Genomic DNA, 20,664 nt, shown 5'->3' on the forward strand with positions numbered 1-20,664 from the left:
TAACAAACCCTTATACATAGATTTCATAACCTATATTGCATAGCATATCATATATTTAGTCATGCTTTAACAAGTAACATAAGGCTTATTTCATGTTTGACATTATTTTTATAAATACAGGCAGTGATACCTATAGAGTGTTATAAACATTAAAGGTAGGGAGATGGGAATCTGTTCTCCTGATCCTCATTGTCTTCTCCTGATCCTTTGTAAAAAGAGGTATTTTCACACTGGATCAGACCATTGGCCCCGTTAATCCATCATTCTGACAGGAGTCTGTACCAGCTGCTTCAGAGAAAGGTAGCTCTAGGGCTTCCAGCTAATCTTTACCAACGGGAAATCAGTGCTGTGACAGTGTCTGTGTTACAAACTCATTTTTCCATCCTTTAAAGTGATCTTCCCTCAAAAGCATAGGATTCAAGGCCTCATATTTCCAATGAAAATACCTGTTTATATATAGTCAAACAAAATCTTTTGTGTCTCATAAACAAGCCAAAAAGGCCAGTATACATTTTTAACTATACTGTGACCATCCACCCGTTGCTAGCTAAACCCCTAATGCTGTAGGGCTGAGACCCCCTTGAGAAATACTGCTGCTGTACCGCAAGGGGGATTTTTCATCTGTAGCAAAGGTAGTTTTGGTTTGCAGACTCATCTTAGGTTACTTGTCAGAGAATGAAAGGTCAGTACATCCTTTATCCTGTCCATCTCCATATTTGTATCTTGGGGCATTCTGTTCCTTCAGCAGCCAGTTAAAGCTTATTTTCCATAGACAAAGCTAGACTTGCATGATTTACAGAAGGAGAGGAAGTTCAAACTAATCTGATAAAGTTCCAGTATATTAGCTCTTCTCCTGATGTGATTTAAATTCATAAAACTGAGGAAAACTCATAAAAATTAAGTCCTGACAACCCTGTGCAAAGGGCAGAGCATTTGCATGGCAGACCCATAAACCACCTGTTAACTTCTCTGTTTAGAAAAACTAGAGATAGCAACATGATCATTTGCTTTTAGTCTTACTACCAATGAAAAGTTTTATCGTAGTCTGTTGAAATTCATAGAAATGTTGAAGTAGGAGGTGACCTCCGGAAATTATCTAGTCCAGAGACCTTTCAGCAGTTTTCAGTGCAGGCCAAAACCTCACTAGGAAAAAACAGGCATATCTTTCAGGTGGATTCCTCTAGACTGCCTGAAATTATTCTGAATTATATTGAATTGAAAGCCTGGCTTTTCACAGACCCAGGCTGTAATACATCCCCTGTAGACTGTCAGACCCCTATCTCAAAGGGACTCTAAATTTGTTATTAGGTATATCAGAATAAGTTTCATAGCTTCAAAAATACCTTTTTACTTCAGCAATATTTCTTTCAACAGCATTGATCATCTGGTTAATAACAATTACCACAATGTTGTCACTGGAACTGGCATCAACAGTTACCTACAAAATGAATAAATCACATGTAAGGTTTTCTAAAGCATTTATACCTCTCTCTTCATTCCCAAGGTTTACTTTCAAAAAACTCTAATTGTGAGGCTAAAAATGAAAACTCATAACTTTCCATGTCAATAATTTCAATAGAAATAAGATGTTAAAATAGTATTACAGGCAATTAAAAAATTGAAGAATTTATTAAATTATGAACAAATACAGAACTCTACTATGCCTGTGAGCAAAGTTTCAGGGAAAAGAGTTTTCCAGATTTTCCCTTCTTGCATTCTCTTTTTTTCATACCTGTAATCCCATGAAACAGATTTCTGAAATTAAGTATGAATAAAGTTTGAAAACATCTAAATTTCTCTGCATGCTCTCCAGTTATACCCATCAGTTTCCCGCATGTGCAGTACAAACAATTTATTATAAATGCAGCATTTAAAGGGCTCTGTTGTCTAACTACAGTTTTATATGTCAAGCCTCCACTGGAGTGGCTGGGATTTGGATAGCACACTAAAATGTATCTGCTGTGCAGCTACATGGAGATCATACACTACTGAAGAGGCTATCCTGGGGAAATTGCACCAAGGAGGGTGGAAGGGAATTGGTATCAAACTTGCAATACCTGATATGACCCCTGAGTTGAGGTAATCTTTCCTTGCAGGGAAAGAATAACTCAAAATAACTCAAGAACAACTTCCTCCCAGGAATAAGGTATATTTGGGGAGCTGGGGAAATGGGGTGGGGGTTCATGTTTCTATGCTCACAGTTACTGCCAAGCAGTTCCCTTCAGAATCTTACCCCAAGGCTCCCTATCTCAAGACAACTTTGTTAATTTATTCATGGCCTGAATTATGTAAGAGATTAATTTGGTCCATAAGTGTAATTGCCCTCTAAAAGCCAATTTTCATGTCAATGTATTTTTCCTTCTTAATGGAAATGGCAACCTAGTAATTCTGGCCTGAGATCATATACTTTGTATTGGTACATCTAGCAGTCTCACAACATGGCAGTCAATATTTCTTTTGTCATTACCAAACTAGTCTTTCTTGTATTCAGATTTTTGACATAGAAGCAAAACAGCACTACACAGTGATCTTCCTTACATTGACAGTTGCCTGGGCTGTAAGTCCACCTTGGTCTGCAGCTTGGGCTTTCAGAGAAACTGTTCCAGCCCATCTTCTTACAGAAACTGTAAAAATCTGCCCTGTATTTTCATCGATGTCAAACTGATTCGTTTCGTGATTCACTAGGCTGTACAGCAGAAGGCCGTTCTCTCCTGAATCTGGATCTGTGGCCTGGGTTCAAAATAGAAAGGCGATTTGTGAAACTCAGTTTGTGGCTTTGGGGCTGTACTTCACTCTTCAAACATTAAACTCTCCAGTTTCTATCTGTAAGACTGGAATATTCTAGGATAGTGGCTGTCATATTTTTTCCAGTGCACTAAACAAAGTGGAGCGCAAACTCAGAATCAGACCAGGGCTATAAAAGCGGAAATACATTTCCCATAAAGTCTGGAGGATTCTACTGCTGCAGCCGTAAAGGGAGCAGGCTACAGGAACTGAGGATAACACCAGACTTGGAAAGGACAAGCATGAGAACTGCACCATTTTGTAACTCACTTCCCCTTTGGGTCTGATAGATAACAAAGCAGTTAACAGTGCCAGAGAGTGAATGGTAGTTTGTGCAGTATAAAAACCTTCAGGGACCAATCAATAATAGCATTAAGTCAGAACAGTCTGCACAGCTTTTCTGACTGACCAACTCGTAGGACAGGTATGGACTGGTTCCCTTCACCTGCACTATGTGAAACCTGGGTGATGGGCAGAATCTGGCTCAAGATTTCAAGAGCAGATTTAAGTTTCTTTAACCTAGTTTACTTGTGGAGGATATCCAAGTCTTTCAAAAGCCTTCCCTTATAAAGGGGACAGAAAGATACTCTTACCTGAACGGTAATAACTGGGTACTTGTACGGCACAGAGTTCAGTATCCGAACTGAGTAGACACTATTCAAAAATGCTGGCTCTTCATTTACATCTTGCACTGAGATTTTCAGCATTGCCACATTTTGAGAAAACAGACCTATTAAACAAATGCAAGTTAACTCTGACACTGCTCAGACTCATGTCAAACAAACATCAAAGCACAGCCTTCAGAGGCTGGACTAGGCCGTGGCTTTACAGCAGCATCTGTGCTGCATGTGAGGATGAGGGAGAAGGAAAGGAGCTCAGCAGAGACGTGCCCAGAGGAGCTTGCTCTGTCTCCTCTGGGGCTCTGGCAAGACCAGGCAGTGCAAGGTAAAAGGCCACAGCACTGCTCCCTCAGCCCTCTCCAGCTGGCTGTGCTGTACCAAGCAGGGGACAGGCAGGTGCTCCAGCTGGTGTTTAGGAGTCCAATGCCCAGCTACTACATTCTCCTCTGTGACTGTGGTAGGGCTCTGTGGGGGTGTGCATTTGCTGAGGAAGGCTGCTTCTCTTCTTGGTGCACTGCTGCAAAACCCTGACCTTCAGCTTGTCATCTTTCACACCAGAACTTTCAGTTAAAGAAAATCATGTTTTCTCTAGTTGGTTGCAAATATGGAAGACAAATGTCATGTGTTCATCACCCCTGATTCAAGCTGGAATGCCCTTCAAAGAAAAGTTACCTGAACGCTGGACTTGTGTGGCAGATGAGGGATTTTCGTTTGCTTCAATGAAAATTACATACTGAGAAACTTCCTCATAGTTCAAATTAATTGCTGTTTTCAGCTGACCACTTTCTGGATCCAAACTAAAATGACCTGAAAGGAGAATGTGCACCTTAGTTGTTATTCTTACCGTTTCACTTGTATGCTTCCTACCTTTTGTGTTTTGGCTGTTCTTTGGATGCTTCCGTAGGCCCTCTGCTCTTAAGAATGTGAAATGCACCACTAACAAGGACTGAGCCACGAAGGCATTGCAGCTGGGGACCTATCCTAGACCAAACAGGCTTAAACATGTAAAGGAGTAATATACTTAGAAAACAGAACTGTAGCTTCTTATTGCACAAGTCCTTTTTCACTTGATTTGCAATTTTTCCATCAGTTTTTAATTATTCCAATTTTTATTGTGGCAAATGGAGTCACTTCAGCGCTGCAACAGCTGAAGAAAACTAGATGCCCCTAAGTAGGTGCAAGTGCAAGGAAATGATAGACTAAGAGTGATTGGCAGGGAGGAAGCTGCTTGCTTACAACCATTTCTATTTTGGCTCCCTTAGCCTGTACATTATTCTAACAAGATATAGGAACCCATTTGCTGGCAAGTTACCTCACCAACTCTCTAGCCAAAGGAGATTAACAAATTCTCATGCTAAAGAGCTCTGAAAGAAATAAATTCTTGACATTCTTTCTTCTAAAAAAAATTACAAATTTTTATCCTTGCTTTCCACTTCCTCATTAAATACAGCAGTATCTGCCAAAAAAATGACAGGTTAGTTTATTATCTTAGCTATTTTAATGCAGAATGGAAGTAATACTCACCTGCTTCATTGCCAGATACAATTGTATAAACAATCTGTTTTCCTGAAGTTTCAGCCACAGCAAAAGTGTAAATTAAATGATCCACTCCTGTGTTTTCCATAACTGAAACACTAATATAGAAAAGAAATGATAAATCATAATGTTAAATTTCATAACAGTTATTGTGCTGAGAGAGTTTGAAATTTAACTCCTTAAGAGCAAGTTTTCTCCCCTCTAGGTGTTTGCTAGAGCTCACTGGCCTTAAGAGTGTAATGTAATTTCTACCTTTCTGGACAGACATTTGTTTATCCTTGAGTAAAGGGCAAGGATGATTTTCATTTGTGGGCTGACAAGAGAGAAGGTATTAGCATGGACAGCACTTCTTATATTCAATTAACAATGACTTCAATAAAAATCAATACTTTTTTATTAGTGTGCAAGAGGAAAGTAACAAAGAGGATGATTTACACAAGCTGCACAACAAAGAAATAAAAGGTAATGCCCAGGATCATGTACCCAGAACCACTGGAGTAGCAGGATTTCCTAGACTAGTTATCTAAAAACTAATATTCTTTCTTCTACAAGAAAAGGAAAGGGAATTGCCATGAAACTTAGTTTCAGCTTTACTGGCTTTCCACTACATGGAGAATATGCACCAGTTATATAACTTAATATGGAAGCCTCACCTGATTTCCGTGTTGTTAAACTGAGGAACAAATGGACGGTTGTCAAGCACATTAAGAGTAATCATAGCAGTGCTGTTTAATGATGGAGAACCTTGGTCTTCAGCCATGACTGTTAAATGGATCTCTCCCGAGCTGGACAGGTTTCCAGTTGTTATTATTTTCCCCTCACTCCTATCTTCTATCAGGAAGAACTGGCTGAAGTTTAGATCAGGGAGGATGTAATATTCAACAAGGCCATTTTGCCCCTGCCATGAAAGAAACACAACTTCATGTAACTATTGGTTGCAGGACCATATTATTTCAGTGCTTCAAGTCTTGTAGTACAGACTCACTGGAATCTTAACATTTTCATGCTTAAATGAACAGAAGGCCAGAGGCATTTTAAATAACCAGAGAGAACCGAGCTCAGAGTTACTTGGTGTTAAAGAGCAGCAGCATGGGAAAGGGCCAACGGACAGACTTTCCTCCAGAAAATTACTTCTGATGTTCCAAAAGTCATACATATTTATAGCCCTACAAAAATATCCTTACATAACGAAGTTTTCACTGTTCTGCCTTAGGTTCATCATGGGCCTTGAGTTCTGCACAAACTTTTAGCCTATTTCAGCTCATAAAAAAAAACCATTAACACATTGGTTTTGTGAGCAAAGTTCACAAATTAGAACTTCTAATTCTAGATTTTCAGAAGAGGAGGAGGAGGATGTTAATAAGTCAATACAGGAAGTGAAGATTTCTTTATCTCCTAGACTCCCCATGTGACGTGAGACAATGTGCTTCAGATTCCTCTTCTGTCAAAGTGAGCTAGAAACAGCTATTCACTTTCCATAGGTTCCATAAAGCTCATTGGTTCACAGTTGTATGTCCTGGGAGCTATATTTGGGTATCACTGTTAATAGTAATAATGAATTTCCAGGGGAAAAATTCCGATAGCAATACTAAAGAAAACTATATGCACCGTGAGTACATTTTGAAGGGTAGGAACAGTTGGTATTTCATGCCTCGAGAATGGAGAAAAATATATTTGGGCTGCAGCTTAAAACAGCCTCAGAATCAAAAACGAGTAGTTACCTGATCTTTGTCTGTGGCGTTCACAGTTATGACATGAGCACCTACAGGATTAATCATGTTTATAGAAGCGGAATAGGAATTCTGAACAAATACTGGAGCATTATCATTCACGTCAATCACTAGAACCGTGACAGCAGCAGTTGCCTAGAAAACAAAATGGTTTCTTGCATTTTAGAATATTTAGAATGTCTGGTTTCGTGACACATTTTTGTTATTTGCATATGCAACAAAAAGCATTAACTAGACTTTGAAAATGCTGTCCTGGAATAACAGGCTAGGTTTCATTTTGTGAATTCAACATCAGAAATCACTACAGGATTTTAATATAAAAGAGACAGTAAATTCCAAGTAGCAGCAGGATTCTACTTTTTGGAAGATTTCTGAATGAGTAAGAACAAGATGTATTTAGGAGGCCAACATGTCATACTGCTGCTGCTAGATGGGGATAAGGGAACCACCTCATGTTCTAGTTTTGTTAAATAAGTCTGTAAGAACTTTTCAAATAAAAGAGATACAGCAGAGCTAGAACAATTTTCTGCAAATTACTTTTGCTGCCACAGAAAATTATCAGAGTATTTACAGTATTAACTAACAGCAGCAGGCAAGAATTCTTGTTCTTCGGTGCAGGCTGGTCAAACAATTCAGGGTCAGATTCTGCCATGCATAATTATGGAGTATTTGGACTAATTATGAAGTATAGTACTTCTCAGTATAGGCACAGGTAGCAAAAATATGACCCTAAGCATGATTAGGTGGCTAATTCCTTGTGCACAGTAAATGTCTTTCGTAGACCTCTCTCCCGCTAGTTCAAATCCATTCTGACTAGGAATGTCACTGTTCATTACAGTAATGTTCTTTTACCTGATAAAAAGGGGCAGATTTATTGTTGACTGCGTTCACTGTAAGGTTGTATTTATTCATGGTTTCATAGTCTGGAGAGGTCTTTATCTTAATGTCCCCATATATTTCATCGATTTCAAATATATTTCCTCCACCACCTGAGATAGATACATTCAAAGAAGCATTATCAATTAATGCATCTTAGAAACACATAATTAGCTACACTCTTAAATGATACGTTTACCTGTGTCTTGAGCTGATGAAAATCCCTTTTTTAATATAGTAGGAATAATGTAAAAGAAAAATGGAAAAGATTTTGAGTGGATGAGCATTTGAAACGTGAGTCAACAGAATGGGTCAACAAGTCCTGCAGATATACCTCTTTCACTCAGAAGTTAATAGCACTTATGCTTACAAGGCATGTAAATGATGACGGACAGTATATTGGAGTCCGGGGATGAGCCTCTGGAAACAAGTTCCTCCAGGCTTGTGTTACTGTAGGATCAGAGGGCACAAAGGCCTTTTACAGTCCTCTGACCTTCTGTATGTTCAATCTCAGGTTACTGGTTGCAACAGTCATGAAGCACTGTTACAAGATAGTGCTCCAGCCAAGACTGCTAGGAAGAGATGTCATTACATGTACTCTGGCTCTAGTGAGTGACGCACAGATCTGTAGAAAAAACAATTTGACTGCCAAAAGACCTGGCAGTGATTTGGACTGTTTTTGGCCATCCTTGTCCAAAGCCACATCAAAAACTGTGCACATATTGGAAATGAAAGACTCTAAAATATATAATACATCTACTCATGATAGTCCAAACACCAGAAACAACTATTTTAACCCCTGAAGGCTTTGGTCCGTAGGGCTCGAAATCTCCATCTCTGTCAGGTTTAGGTGCAGGGGCAAAGGGGTGCTTTTCCCAGCTGTGATGCCATCAGCTACCACAGCTAAATGTGACAGGAAGCATGAACCAGAGCTCTCGGTCACTGCAATTCACCAGCTGGCACATTAATGTAAAACGAAATTGCAGGCAGTATACATTAACAGCCTGGGCAGAGATCTGAGGTGGCAGAGTAGGTGACATGGTGCCTGTTGTGCCACTTCTGTTGCAGAGGTAAACATGTCCAGCACGAGGGTGAAGCAGACAGCTCTCCAGCAGCCCTCAATAGTGAATCAGGTCCCTGATGCTCTTGTGATACCATTTACATCTGCTCAAAGAAGCTGTGAAATGCTCATAGTCCACAAGCTGAGGAGAGGCTTAACTTAGTAGCATTTGGCACCTTGTGGCACAGGCACAAACAATACAAGATAGGGCTGAATTAGGCCCTAAGATCTTTATTTGTCATTCAAGAAAGACATGACTATACTTTTTATCAAAATTACTCCTGCTGATTGCACTGGAGCAGTTAAAGATTTTTTAGAAATATGACTTTTAATTGTAATTAAGGGTATGATTAAAATTACAAAAATTGTAGTTCCTGCAAGAGAAACTGATACTCAACCAGTTCAAAGATTCTGTGAGCATAAATTAGGAAAATACCAAACCAGACAAAAGGGAACCTTCTTGGTTTATGTGGAAAGAGATTAGCAGATAACATGCATAATGCTATTTATGCTCATAAGAGTATAGACAGCAAAGTGACCGTTGTTTCAGTGTAGTAAGAGAATCCCTTGTTACCTGTCAGGTTATATAGAACAAAGGCATTGTCTCCTGTGTCTCTGTCTGTTGCTGTGACTTTCCCAACTATGAATCCCACCGGCACATTTTCATTTACACTGAATGTATTCACTGGATCAAACACAGGTGGCCAGTCATTAACGTCAATGATCTCTATGACAACTGTGCAATAACCCCTTTTCTTCTCAGGGATTCCATCATCTTCAGCATATACCACAATCTGTAAGTCACACAATTATTGGTAATGAGAAATCATACAAATAGGTATTTGCACAAGGATTAAAAGATCTGGATGGTTCTTAAATTTTGGAGTATTCTTAGAAATTCAGACTCAAAATTTGAATTCACTTCAAAATAAATTTTGAAAACTTAAGACATATTTGTTTGATTTAAAAAGTCTTCCTATACAGAACCAACCCATTCACCAGTATTTCTGACTGAAGCAAAGTAAGTTCATAAAGAATATCTAGTAGTGGCAGCAACAATAAAAGAAGTTTAATTGAGGGTCTTATCTCCAACATCTCAGTCCAGTAGCAAACAGACAATACTGAATACATGAGCTGTCACCATGAAGTTAGTTATTCATGTGCTTATGTGTCTGAGTGTTTGTAGGACTGGGGGTCTATAAGCCTTGCTTGAATTTCAGGTTAGGCATTATAATCTACAGGCTGTGACTTGCTTTAATAATGAATCATATCTTGACAGGCACATTTAAAACAATGCATAAAGTATTCAAGCCCAATCAAGCTAAACCAAAACAAAAATGTCACCAATTTTCCAAGATAAAGAGCTCTGAATTATGGAAAGATTTAAGAAATCTAGAGCAAACCTGATATTCTGTAGCTTCTTCTTCATAATCAAAGGAGGCAGTGGAATAAAGAATTCCTGTAGCTTCATCTATTCTGAATTTTAGTGTGTCTCCACTGAGAATGCCATATGTTAGGTAACCATTTCTGCCTGCATCATTATCCTGAGCTGTCAGCTGCACAATCTGAGTAGCGGGTGAATTCTGTCAATGAAGAACAGATTGAGGCTGTCAGAGACTTTGGTTAGCTGCAATTTCTTGATTTATGTGAAGGAGGAGTAGCAGACACCACATACACTTCCAACAGTATAGACATGTTTCAATCAAAATTACACAGTTCATTCAGCACTGTAAGAGAATCTTGTTTTCTGTAATACACAGAACAGTTATTTTCCCCCCGTCTATCTACAGCAGTGATCTTCAAGGACAATCACCATGTTTTCAAACAGGAGCAATGATAAACACAAGTGTCTGGCTTGCCTTTAAGGAATTACTAAAGTTTAAGAGCTTCTAGTTCTCCTTTGAAACTCAAGAGACATTCTCAACTTCAAAATCATGTTTCTGTATGAATACTATTTGGCTAATAATCATTGTTTTCAGCTGTAAGGACAGGAAAAAAAAATCTCTATTTCTTCCTTTTAAAAAACCTGTTATTTGCATTAACATTGACAGTAAATATCAGTGTTTCACTTGTACAGCCATTTGAGACCTAGTCTAAAGTTACATGATCCAACAGGGCATCCAACAGTTTCTTCTGTGTAAATATTTCACATGGAAATTAATTTTTAAGTTTGGGAAGTGTGATTCTAACTCTTCTCCATTAAACTAACTGGGAACATTAAAAATATGTGTAATAATTAAATCTATATTTAGCTCAATGTTAGAAATTGACTAGATTTCAAATCAGTTGTGTCTTAAAGAGAAAATAGAGAAAATATAAACATGATCAATGTGCTTCTTTTTTAAAAAAAGTATCTAGCAGATGAAAATGTGAAAAGTGTTGTTTGAAAATGCAAAACAGTGAAATGCTGGGCTAGATGCTTTTGCATAAATAAATGCTGTGGCTTCCTTTGCAGGCTTCCAAAACATAACAGCAGCAGACTGAAATCTGCCTTGTTTCACGCTACTGATAACTTAGGGGCCGGAAGAGTAATAACAGATCGTATTTTATCAAGAGGAGAAATGATGCTACTTTAGAGGAGACTTCTGCCTGCTATTTCTCTGCATGAAGCTCCTTTACAGGCTTATAAAGAGTCTGCAGGATGACAAGCATATCCACTAGATTGGAAATGCACATGAAGATGCTCTGTGTACAAATGTGTAAGATGGAGTGGCTATTTTTGCTTCATGGAGACCCTCATTAGTAAAAGATTCATTTTCCCTTTAATATGCTCATATTTATGGACCATTCTCTTTCTGTATTGGAAGTTTCAGGTTGAAGTAAACCATAGAACACCATATGGCAGAATGGTAAGCCCCTCCACTTGCAGGATGTTTACTTGTACATTCAACATTAAGATTTTTTTATTATTTTGAGGGTTCATTTTTGTGATTTTGTTTAGGATGAAATTTTCTTACCTCTTCCAATTTTTCTTCTACGAGAGAGGATGGGAAAACTGGAGGGAAATCATTTTCATCAATGACTTCTACATTCACAGAGACTTGATTATGTATGTTTTGGTTAGATGAATCTGTTGCTTGCACATCAAAAGAGACTGGAAAATGTTCTACTGTCAAATTCTTTCTTGTTCTTATGATACCACTAGATGGATCAATAATAAAATACCCTGTTCAAAAAAAAACCACAGAAATTACTCTATTATTTTATTTTATTTTTTAACTGAGATATAGGCCCTTCAATGCAAGCTACATATTATGTGTATGACTGTCATCCGTTACAGTGTCCTTCAAAGAACAAAATAAAATACAATATGGACTTGCATGAATATCAGAAGTAACCAGGGCTGTAATTAATAAAAACAAATATTTCAGAAGGCCAGGATGGGAACAATAGGGAAGAAGTTCACAATTCTCCAGCAGGAGTCCTCCACCTTTCCTTGAAACAGTCAGAGATTATTTGATCCTGTTTCAGTCACCAATTATTGTATTTCCTATGATCTCCTGTTCTTACTGACAAGAGGAATTCACAAATAACTTTAAGGGGACCACAGCTTCATACAAAACACCTTACAGAAAAAGAAACACATAGAGGCTATGTTCAATGTTACAATATAATCAGTTCTAGGGCTTTTATTATTAGTAAAAAGAAACATCTGACACAAAGCACTGATCCAGGTGATTCCATGTAAACTTGCTCTACATGTTCAAATTTGTTAGGAAAATGTTGATGAGTTAGTTTTTTACCAGCAAGACTTATGCTGGACTAGGTACTGTCTCTTCACTCCACTGTAACTTTATGCCTGACCAGGTACCACCTGCTCTCCTGTAGCAGACATGAAAAAGCGTAAAGTCAGTGAATCAGCTCTGTATCACATGGCTCTAGCTAATCTGACAGAAACGCAGTCATGTGCCACACTTGATCCATCAATCAAATTTGTACATCTGGATGATACGATAGTCTATACATGCAATATTAACACCTGTAGAACTGAGATAAAAGCAAAAAGAAGAGATAGAAGAAATAATCCAAAAGCTAAGTGCTCTGTAGCAATAGTTCTTTAACACACCTTCTTCCTTGTTATTTCATGTAAACAGCTTACCCTTTTCACAGCTTACCATTTTCATCACCAGATACAATACTGTATATCACAGGGACAGTATACAACACACTGATCTGTACTACAAATGTATCTGGCAGTGCCTTCTCACTCAGTGGGGCAGGTTGATAGGCTGCTTCAGAGAACACTGGGAATGAAATGTTGGTGGGAACAATCGTTACTGACACCTGCAGTGGAAAAAAACATGACAACAATGGGCATATAACTATGTTTTCAGGTTTAGCAGACTTTTCAGGTTTGCAACAGAAAGAGCTTTCTCAGAAAGAAAACGTTTGATTGCCACATGCTGAGTTTGACACATTCATATCTCAAAGGTAGCGAAGGTTAGTGAAAGATGCCAGCAGCTTCATTAGTTTAGGTTCACTAATATGTTTTCCTAAATGTAGAGAGGGATTCCAGTTCATCACATACAGCACACTTCAGGTGACTTGTCTGGCTAAATAGCTCTCAGAAGGAGGTACTAATCTGTATTTGTAACAGATTTTTCCACATGGGGTATGTATGACCACAGCAGGAGTTATCAAATAGGTTTGGAAGTACGGAATTTTAAAGTACTGTATATATTTAAAACAACTATAACTGATTTTATATATGAAAAATGGCAGCAGTCTATAAATAAATAATGCCTCATGCTTCACAAAAACAATGACAGCTTCTTTCTAAATGATGCCAGCCAGCTGCTGTCCAACACTCTGAAGAATGAGGGCTCATAATTCTACATTTTAAAATTCAGTTGAATGTAATTTTGTACATGTTTTTATCCATACACATTTCTAGTCCTTTTTTGACTTCTGTGTGAATTTTAAGCTGTGATGTTTAGCAAAAGATCACTGGCTATTTATAAGCAGTGTAAATTTTTTTTCTTTTTTCATATTTAAATATCTCACTCCTCAAATTAAAATTCCTTTTTTCTTGTATTATAGGAGAATAAACATGAACATCTGATTTTCTGTCTGCTGTTGACCATATCACATACTTCCATTATGTCCCCCTCATTGTCCCACACTTTTGACCTTGCATAGAAGTCTCCATTCCTCTAATTAATATTCCTCCTTCATGGTCCATAGCTTCTGACTTTGTTATATCTTTTCTGAAATGGAATGATCAAAATAATGATGGGTGGTGTGTCAGTAATGGCTACAGTGGCATAACTCCATAAATATTATCATTCCGTATCCCATTCCTGAAACAGAGTGGACATTCTGACTCCAGTTTTGCCTCCTAATGCCCATTCCCTCAGCTTAGTTACGCTCAGCTTAGAATAAAATAATTTGGTGAATAAACTGTGCAAGTAGATACTGAGGCAAAAAATTCAGTACCTTGACAGAAGTTGAAAGAGGTGGCACACCCAAATCCGTAGCAGTGACTGTTAAAGAGTAATACAGGGGAACAGTCTGCACTGACAAGTCTCTTGTTAAATTTAGTTGTCCTGTGACACTGGAAAGATTAAAGAGGCCTTCTGAGTTTCCATCTGAAGAGAGAAAAACAGGTGGTGGAAATGTTCAACAGAGCCAGCAGAGTCAAGTGACTGAATTATATGCCCAGATTTAAGAAACATGGGTTGAAATTGCAATCTGTGTATGTGATTTGGCACAAGACACCTGGCCTCTCTCAATTCTGCATCTAAATCACAGAATCATTCATGCTGGAAGGGCCCTCGCGAGGCCTCCAGTCCTCTTGCTCAAAGCAGGGTCATCACTGAATTCAGACCAGGTTGCTCCAGGTTTTGTCCTGTCGGGTGTTGAGAACCTCCAAGGATGGCCTCTCTGTGCAACCTGTTCCAGTGTTTAATTATCCTCATAGCGGATTTTTTTTTCCTTATATCTAGTCAGAACCCCCCCATTTCAATTTATAACCATTGTCTGTCATCCTCCTGTCATGCATCCCATGCTAGCATACAGCCTAGCTCCATCTTCTCAGTAAACTCCTCGTAGGTATTGGAAGAAAGATCCTCGACCCGGCCTTCAGCTACTGCTGATACTTGTTCTCCTCCTTAAACCTTGCCTCCGGTCACAAAAGCCTGGAATACCTTGTCAGTGAGGACCAAGGCAGAGATGGCAATGAGTATGTCAGTTGTACCTGCATCCGCTGTCACTAAATCATGCACCACAATCAGCAGTGGACACATTTTCCTTTTTTATTCTTTTACTGCTAATGAAGTGGGAGAAACTCTTCCTGTTTCCCCTGACATCCACTGCAAGTGTCAACTTCGGGTGAGCTTTGACTTTCCTAGCACCATCCCTACATGCCCAGGTAATGTTTTTACAGTCTTCCTTTGTAGCCTGTCTGTGCTTCCACCCTGGTATACTGCCTTTTGCACTGGAGCTCAGTCCAGAATTCTCTGTTTAGCCAAGTCAGTCTCCTAATACATCTACTTACTTTCCTGAGCATCAGGATGGGCCAGTGTTGTGCTTGACAGATGCTGGCCTTAAAGATCTGCCAACTCTCTTGAGCTTTGCCCGTCAGAGCTGCCTCCCACAGGAGCCACTCTTCTGCTACTGCTCTACTGCTACTCTACACTAGTCTTCTACTTGCCTTCCTCACTCTCCTCAAGATCTCGAACTTCACTATTTCAGGATCACTACAGCCAAGGCTGCCATTAATTATCACATCCCCAAGCAGTTCATTCTTGTTCATGAGTAAAACACATAAAATAGTACTTCCTTTCATACAGAGATGTCAGGAACTGTATCAAGGGCTGACAGCTTACAAGCTCCCTATTGTGAAGCCAGGAGCAGAGCATCAATTAAGCAGAGTCTTCCAGGCGTCTGCTTTAAGGTTATGCTGTCCTTCATGCATGATAGCTATAGAGACCATATATGCTTTGTAGATGCTGTTATCTGATGTAACTATTACAGCTTAGAAATACTCAGCCTCATGGTTTCCCCTATTCAAATATACCTGCTGTATCTTGTGTTTTGTTAGATTCCAAATTCAAGGCAGTGTTGTAAGTGAAATCTAAAATTCCCAAGGACTTCTGTAGGACAAGGATTTCCTACTCTGTTTCTATAGTGCTCACTCACTGGAAGCCACCATCCTGACTGGAGTTTTTGAATACTACTGTAATATAATCTCTCCTTAAATTTCAGTTCTGTGCATGGATGATTCATAACACTGGACTTCTATGGTTGACTCCATTAATTTTGAATGGGATTTGCAAGTACTCTAGTAATAAGCACTCACAAGAGTTTTTCTAACGTACCTGTAATACTGTAGAAAATGTCTTCATCATAACCTTTGTTCTCATCTCTTGCGTTGATGTCTACTACCAGTGTGCCAGCTGTAGAATTGTCAGGAAGGATTTGGTGATATGAGGGCTTGTCAAATATGGGTCCTTCTTCATTAACATCTTCCACAGTAACTAAGAAAACAAGGTACATGTCTGAGTGCAAATATGAGTTTCACCTAAATGGTTACAGGCTATTTCTTCGACTAATATAAACCAGCAGAGCTCCTCTGAATTAAGTTGAAGCTCTTTCAGTTTAAACCAGATAGCAACCTTGTTTTCCCTGCTTCAAAACTTCTGCCTTTGTAGATTAAATTATTTACTGCTCTGGTAATAGCTTCCTCACAATGGCTGAACTGCTAGCATGCTGTCACTACTATCTGTCATGAATAATATCATCGTATTGTTTCTCTGGGCTCCCTTCTATGCCCGTGTTAATCTGATATCTCTTGTCTTTGGCTTAAATTGCAAGAACTGACAGACAGGATTGGTTAGTGCTGTGTTTGTACATGGCCTGGCACAGTAGGGTCACGGCCCACAGTTAGTGAAGCAGGGCCCTACAGTAACATAATGACACAGAACAAAAAGTAATGGGATCAACACTTCCAGTCAAACTGATCAAAACTAGGGCTGGCAAAAAAAAAAAAAAAAAAAAAAAACCAGGATAACAATTTCACAAAAATCATTTATGTTGTTTTCTATTTTACAGAGTTTGAAAAAAGCTCTATTTTTTGCAAAAGAAATCCAAGATGGTAGTGTTATTTTAACATCATTTTTATAACTTTAAAAAAATTATCAATTTTTTTCACCAACCAATAAGTAGCTTTACAGTAGACCAGCAGAAAACAACCTGAATGATGATTTTGTAAATTTTTTCAATCAAAATGTCAATAGGTACTCTAAAAATGCCATAGAAAAATGTGTGAAAGCATTGAAGTGAGTAATGTCAGTCTGTGGGAAAAAAATCTTCATTTTTGACAGAAAAAAAACACAACTTTTTTGAGAAAAATTTAATCTGGCAATAGTTAAAACATTATATCATCAGTTCTAATAATTTACTTTGGCAGACTATATCACTACTGAAGGCTATCTTTGTGCCTTAAAACTACACATGCTGAAATATTCCCTAAGAGAAACCAAGGTAAATTTTCTGTAGTAAACTAGAGCTACCTGTAATGTTTGCTGTGTCCCTTAAATCTGGCTCTCCAGGATTGAACGCTTTCAGAATGAATGTATGCTGGGCACAACTTTCATAGTCCAGCGGTTGAAGAGTTGTAATATTTCCAGAAAGTTCTCCGACATAAAATGAAGAAGTCTCTCCAATTATAGTGTAGTGAATAATAGCATTGTACCCTATATCTTCATCCATGGCTGTTGCACTCAAAATCTAAAAGAGAAAAAAAAGGTTAGGAGCAGAACCAAGAGAGTGGCAAAATATGCACACAAAGTTGGTATTTAATTATATAGTATTTAGTGCTGGAATTACTCATATGGCCATTAATGGCATTGCTAGAATACTGACGCAGCATCTAGCGATGCAGGTAGTGGAGACATCTTAGGTCATGCCTCTTTCTTTGATTCCTATGAACGACTAGTTCACATCTGCAAGACAGATATGGAGCCAGAAATGGATATACTGGGGGAAGGACAAGACATCTTAAGAACACGAAAGTCCTGGATACATGCACAATATATAGAGCAGCTTTACGACATGCTGCCTATAGGTCCTCTGCAAACCAGATCTGCGTGGTCTGGCATCATTGCTAAGGGCAGAAAAGGAAGGGACATGGACATACAGAGAGCTTGAAAAATAGTCAGTGTGATGGGCAACCACTGTCATATAAAACTAACACACTGCGTGATTTTACAGACCCCACAGAGTCAAAAGATATAAACCCCATTGCACAGTCATCATGGATTAGTTCTGCTTCCAAGCTTACACAGGGAGAACAACTGCAGAAAAGTAGGCTATTTATTCTTAATGCCACATACCACATGTGGAGGTTCATTCTCTTTTACAGTCACGGTGTATGATTTCTGGGGGAACACTGGTGGGTTGTCATTCACATCTTCTACAGTGATGCTTAGAACTAAGCTTGCAGATTGTGATGGTTTGCCAGAATCAGTGGCCTGTGAAGAAAAAAACTTGTCATTAAATAGAGCACTTCACTGATACAAATTCACTTTACCAGTTCAATTTTGTTTCAAAAATTCTGAAAGGAAACTTTGTCTCAGAAGACTTTCTGCTGGACCAGTTATCACCAGTTATCAATTACACTGCTGTAACTCTATGCCTGATTTGGTGTTCCATTTCTTCTGCAGAGGGTATCATCGCTGTATCATGTGCTCTGGCTCATTTCATGATCAATTAATGAAATGCTCAAGCCTGATCCAGATCATATGTGCCATGTGATCAGACATGGCAATAATCAAGATAAAACTATGATCTGAAGATGCCTATTTGTGATGTGGCCTTTAAAAGAGTAAGTAAATCCCTTGCATTTTGAAGGCTTGAAATGTCTGCAAGGCAAGTTGTATAGGGTAGCTAGTATGCAGTAAATTCATAGTGTAGTTTACATTGCACTAACATATGCCATGGAAAACTCCTAGCCTATAGGACCATATATACAATTCTTAATTATTCTTAAGAAGTGCCTACTTTTATTAATTCTAAAATTTTCAGAAGACACTGTTCCATTTTTAATATGCTTCCTTGTAGTTCTGAATAATTCCTGCAAGTTCCTTGCTGTGTTAAATAATTTAGTCAGGTAATTTAAGTCAGCAGTAAAGATCTCCCTGAAGTTCATTTGTACAAATGGTCAGTGCTGGAACAGTTATCTGTAGTTTCGAACATCAGTTTAACTGATTAATAGCAATAGAATTAATGGAATCAACTAGAATAAATAGATGCTTACAAAATAAATGTAGTGGGATGAAACTCTATGCTTTTACATTTTGAACAGGGAAATCTAAATTCATTTCCTTTATTTTTAAACAGTCTAAATACATACATTTTGAAAAGTGAAGGAACTAAGTGAAAGGGACAAATGATATGGACTGGCAAAGCAATAAAAGAAATATGGCAGTATGGCAGCTGCACAGTCTAAAATAGACTCAAATTCTTTGCAGGTTTCACAGTAACATGTTGTGTGGCTTTATGATGCGTAAGATCTGATGTTCATGGGTCATTTATTGACTAATAACAATCTACATGGAGGAAAAAAAGCTCTGGGTACAAAACGCATAAAAAACAGTCAAAACATGAATGAATTCTAATGGAATTCACTAACATGGATTATCTTGTGATGGTTCAGTTTTCTCTCTCTCTCTCTCTCTCTCTCTCTGTTGAGAATTTTGAAAACTTACATCAAATTTGTCAACTTACAATTATTTTCAGTTCATAGCTGTCCATCATTTCTCTGTCTAAGGATTGCTGTGTCGTCAGCTTGCCAGTGGAACTATTAATATGGAACATTCCAGCAAAATCATCTTGCAAAGAATAGCTTATAAGGGCATTATTTCCTATATCCAGATCAGTAGCAGAAAATATGCCCAAGTCTAGCACGCCTGCATTCTCAGGTACTGATAGTTTAGTCTGAATTAATGTTGAGAAAACTGGAGGATTGTCATTGATGTCATCCAGCCTGACAGTTACCTGCATTAAAAAAAGAGACATACATTTGAGCAATAAAAACAGTTATTTAGGTCTATGGAAGTCTAACGACAAAAAACTCCAAAGGGATACAAAACAACTTCTGTCTCATATTTTTTTTATTCTTCACTGTTACAAGTAAGCCAAATGATATTCTAACTGGAAGAGATGAGCAGGATTAATAATCTGGGGCTTTTTAGCTCATCTACTTCATGCATTGGAGAGAACTACACATAGAATCAGTTTCAGTGTTAATCAGTTTCTCTGACTATGGGCTGTTCACAGAGCAACTCTTTCAGGATGTGATACAATTTTTGACATTGACAATATGTATGATATTGTCCCCTTAGAAAAAAATAGAAATTAAATACAATAAGCTCTCAAAATACTCAAAACACTCATGCTTGCATAATAGATGACACTAGTATCTGGGTATTGTTTTTATATTTTAAAGTTACACTCCTTTTTTTAATATTTAAAAATGCAATATACTGTACCAAAGCAACAGCTGTATTGGGTGGCACCACAGAATCAACTGCTTCTACAAGGATGCTGTATAGGTCTTGTTCTTCTCGATCCAGCCTGGCAAGAGTCACAATGTCTCCTTGCTCATTAACAGAGAACTTGTCACTGTGCGTTTTCAGAGAGTATACTACTTTTATGGCTAGACTTCCAGTCAGAGCCTTCACAGTGCCAACAGCAGTCCTGACAGGCTCCTCTTCTGGAATGCTGAACTCATAGCTGGAGCTATCGAAAACCAGTCCGAAGTCAGTGTCATTTACCAGCAAGTAGATAGTAACAGTGGCTAATGAGAGAAAACAAATTAAAAATAGTGAAATGACTGCTAAAATAATCATGACCTATGCTGTATTTCTCTAAGTTTTAAAGAGCTAATAGAAATTGACAAAAACTGGCATGTAGTAAAGAGGAATTAAAAGCAAAAAATCAATAGTGATAAGGAATAAGATGTAACACATAAAACACAATGACTTTTATACGTAGCTAACATTACAGAATAACCTAACTTCACTGACTACAGCGACATTGCTCCATCAATAGGAGA

The 20,664-nt window shown here is 38.2% G+C and overlaps 1 protein-coding gene across 1 annotated transcript in view; it reads right to left on the reverse strand.

Annotated features, from left to right (window-relative positions):
• The window catches only part of LOC112980112 (protocadherin Fat 4-like), a 47,238-nt gene that overhangs the window by 3,837 nt on the left and 22,737 nt on the right, over positions 1 to 20,664 (reverse strand). Inside the window, exons 22-39 of the mRNA XM_026094754.2 lie at positions 20,099 to 20,406; positions 19,335 to 19,604; positions 17,942 to 18,079; positions 17,120 to 17,336; positions 15,926 to 16,084; positions 14,043 to 14,194; positions 12,722 to 12,890; positions 11,564 to 11,772; positions 10,010 to 10,189; positions 9,181 to 9,400; positions 7,523 to 7,659; positions 6,662 to 6,805; positions 5,594 to 5,838; positions 4,929 to 5,038; positions 4,077 to 4,211; positions 3,378 to 3,514; positions 2,539 to 2,730; positions 1,344 to 1,438 (exon numbers count right to left, since the gene is read on the reverse strand). Of these exons, the coding sequence (XP_025950539.2) occupies positions 1,344 to 1,438; positions 2,539 to 2,730; positions 3,378 to 3,514; positions 4,077 to 4,211; positions 4,929 to 5,038; positions 5,594 to 5,838; positions 6,662 to 6,805; positions 7,523 to 7,659; positions 9,181 to 9,400; positions 10,010 to 10,189; positions 11,564 to 11,772; positions 12,722 to 12,890; positions 14,043 to 14,194; positions 15,926 to 16,084; positions 17,120 to 17,336; positions 17,942 to 18,079; positions 19,335 to 19,604; positions 20,099 to 20,406 (3,217 nt within the window). The remainder of the gene's footprint in view (positions 1 to 1,343; positions 1,439 to 2,538; positions 2,731 to 3,377; positions 3,515 to 4,076; positions 4,212 to 4,928; positions 5,039 to 5,593; positions 5,839 to 6,661; positions 6,806 to 7,522; positions 7,660 to 9,180; positions 9,401 to 10,009; positions 10,190 to 11,563; positions 11,773 to 12,721; positions 12,891 to 14,042; positions 14,195 to 15,925; positions 16,085 to 17,119; positions 17,337 to 17,941; positions 18,080 to 19,334; positions 19,605 to 20,098; positions 20,407 to 20,664) is intronic.

The sequence above is a fragment of the Dromaius novaehollandiae genome, chromosome 3 (assembly GCF_036370855.1).
Source record: "Dromaius novaehollandiae isolate bDroNov1 chromosome 3, bDroNov1.hap1, whole genome shotgun sequence".
Taxonomy (NCBI): domain Eukaryota; kingdom Metazoa; phylum Chordata; class Aves; order Casuariiformes; family Dromaiidae; genus Dromaius; species Dromaius novaehollandiae.